This window comes from Penaeus monodon, chromosome 11 (genome assembly GCF_015228065.2).
Source record: "Penaeus monodon isolate SGIC_2016 chromosome 11, NSTDA_Pmon_1, whole genome shotgun sequence".
Lineage (NCBI taxonomy): Eukaryota > Metazoa > Arthropoda > Malacostraca > Decapoda > Penaeidae > Penaeus > Penaeus monodon.
In genome coordinates, this window is record NC_051396.1 from 23324037 (window position 1) to 23327163 (window position 3127).

The 3127-nt window shown below is 44.7% G+C and overlaps 1 protein-coding gene across 1 annotated transcript in view; it reads left to right on the forward strand.

Annotated features, from left to right (window-relative positions):
* Positions 1–3127, forward strand: part of LOC119578503 (integrator complex subunit 13-like) — a 7916-nt gene extending 4789 nt beyond the window's left edge. Inside the window, exons 4-9 of the mRNA XM_037926075.1 lie at positions 434–485; positions 744–837; positions 928–1091; positions 1998–2202; positions 2690–2773; positions 2961–3127. Of these exons, the coding sequence (XP_037782003.1) occupies positions 434–485; positions 744–837; positions 928–1091; positions 1998–2202; positions 2690–2773; positions 2961–3127 (766 nt within the window). The remainder of the gene's footprint in view (positions 1–433; positions 486–743; positions 838–927; positions 1092–1997; positions 2203–2689; positions 2774–2960) is intronic.

Consider the following 3127-nt stretch of genomic DNA (forward strand, 5'->3'; position numbering starts at 1 on the left):
TTATTAATCCACTGATGCTGAAATGTATGCCCATACATGCCATGTCCACTGTGATTTTAGTTTATTAATTTTGCTCACACATAGATGGCCCCACAAGAACATAGTCATCAAGGAGTCAATTACTAGTTGTAGCTGATCTGATCTATTTACCTTTTTCCTTGATTTCTAGAAAAAAAATTATTATTGCTATTTTTATTGATAGGAGCATAATAATCCCATCACTTAACAACAATAGTAATAATAACAGTAATGATATTATAGCATTAGAAATAAAACTTTCCAAAAAAAAATCAAGCAGTGGGGATATCAAGGAATGTCAAAATTACAGTGGATAGTGCAATTACCTGGCTTGAATGGATTAATCAAGAAACAAATTTGATGTAAGTTGTTTTGGTGATAACTGCTCCTAAAACACCCGTCATATAAAAAATAGCCAATTAAGAAAAGCCTTCTTTGATATCAGAATAGGTACTTCATCTCAGAAGGTTTGTCCTTCTCTCTTAACCCACTGGCAACAGATATCCTCTCAGTCTACATTCTTTTTTGCTCTCAGTTATTCACACACAAACTCATATATACACTTCTGCTCACATTCATACTCGTACTCACACCCTTCTCTGACCACAATTAACTTGTAAATAAAACAATTTGATTCCAGTGCATGACATACTGATACCCAAGTCAGCCAATTATCTACTCCAATGTTATTAAGGGTTAAAGGTTAAAACCAATAAATCTGCAAGACCTCTGATGTTATTAAAGCTTCCTGTGTTCTTCCCACCTCGCTGACTGTGATGCAGCAACAGTACAGTGCTGCATTAATCTTCCCAGAGGCCAGTAATAAGCTTCCATAGACATGACCTCCCCCATGAAGACTTTATTGGCGGTGTCCTGCTCTGTTTGACTATATCAACCTCTTCCCGTCAGTGCCAGAAATGTTGGTGTTTGGCTACCCAGCTAGGGGTGTCGTATGGGGGGGGGGCAATTGCCCCCAGACTCTGATTGCCCCCTCAAGGTCTGGCTTGCCCCCCTCACCCCCCAAGGATTACACTCTCATGATTTTTTTGCCCAAATACACCTCTATAGCTCTGGTTGTGGCTTAAAAATGCTCCTAGAATAGCTAATTAATTTTTTTTCAGGGGGCATGCTCACAGCACTCCAGAAACTGAACTTACCTTCCCTCACCAAGCTTCCCGCCTCCCCACCAAGAAAAAGCTGAAATGACGCCGTTGCACCCACCCAAACACTGTTGCTCCGCAGCCCACTGCCGTCTATGTGCATAGTCATAGTTCAAATTGCTCTACTCAGTCACGCACGTGTGCCAGTTGTGGTGGCTCCATGATCTGAGGTAGCAGTTCTCAGTTGGAAAGTAAGCCTCACTCTAGGAAGCATGCCTACAAGGTTTTTCTCTTTCTACCTATCTCCCCCCCCATCTTCTTAAAATGTCTCAGCATCTACTCCAGTATCTCTTCCCTCTACTCTGAACCATACTACCTCTACTCCCTCTCTCCAGATACTCCAATCTCTACCACTTCCCTAATGCCTACCTCTCCTCCTCACTTTATCTGCCGCCTGGAAAATTTAAACGTTCGGCCCCATCTTCTACCACATCTCTCCTACACCCACCTCTTCCACTGCTCCCTGCACATCTATCCCCTCTTCTTATAAGAAAATCTTATTTTCTCAGACCTCCCCACAAAATCCCTCCAGAAATTCTTGATGACATTTAAAACTTCCTATACACGACCCAAGAAAACGCTCCTCTACTTCACCCACCCTCCAATCTCTTTATTCCTATTCCCTCTACATTCAAAGTGATTGTCGTTATCAATCTTCCTTCTCCTCAGGGTCCCCCTACCGTCTTCCACCCACTCTCTCTCAACAATCCCTCTCCTTCCCTTCTCCATGTGCACCATTCCCTTTTCTTTCTCCATTATCCTTACCGCTCCCACCGGGATGCTCAGGTGACTCCCTTATTTCACAACAATGTCCTCCAGAACCTTTTCCTCCTGACATTCTTCCTGATACTTCACCATCGTTCCTTGTTCCCTGGTCTCATTCTCTGGATTCTTCTCCTATTCCCGCTCCCCCAATTCCTTGCCTGTTGCTGCTGTGAAGGTCTTAGGAGATGGAGACTGAGACCAAATGCCATGGATCAACCCTTACCTTGGGTCTTAACCCTCGGCTCAATTAATTTTGCAGGTCTTCTCTTCTCCCCTCTCCATTTCTGTCTCTTCTCCAACCCCTTATCCTTTCACTTCCTAAGGTGTGATACATGTTGAAAGGATGAAAGGCTAACTTTATGTCAGTCTGAACGGCCTGGGGGAGCCAGGGGCACGGTATTCCCCTGTTTAGTTGTTTAGCTTTTACTCCTCAAGGGGGCCCTAAGGGATGGACCGTTTCTCTCCCCAACAACACCAGGTTTTCCATGAACATTATTTGAGGCTTGTCACTTGATCAATTAGCCCCACTGATTTTATTTCCCTCAGTTCCTTGACCTCAGGCTCTACTGAACAACTACTACTACCCCCTGCTCAACGTCTACTATCACCTCACTCCGGTTCAAATCATCCTCCCAGGACATTACTCAACTCCAGGAAACATTCCTTCTCTCCAGCAACATGAATTATCATCTACTACCCCCTCCTCCCTTAATACTACTTTGCAGCCTTATTATCCATCTCCGCAGTACTCTTCACTCGACGCCTCTCCCTTTTCCACAAGACACCGTTCTTCTACTACCCTCACCTCTACAAATCTTTTGGGTACTCTGGTTAGCCTAGCCAAAGGGGTTGATTTTTTGGTGATCCCCTCTACAGCCCCTTACTCTGACAACATCTCCTCTTCCAGCAATGCCTCCAAAAACAAGTAGGCAAAGTTTCCTTCCACAGCCACCCCGATCGTTCCCGCCTTGTCAGTTACATCCGAATCCTAAGCTAAAGCATTATCAACCCTGACAGACTTCACTGGCAAACCCATCCCTGCCCGGCCTCATCCCTCCCTCAATACTTGTACCAGAACTACGACAAGAATTGGTCAGATTGTGGAGAAGACCTATGCGCCTGCCTCGTGGGCTATGATGCAATATCAGTACAGTGGTTCACCACATCCCCTAGAGACCGCCTAA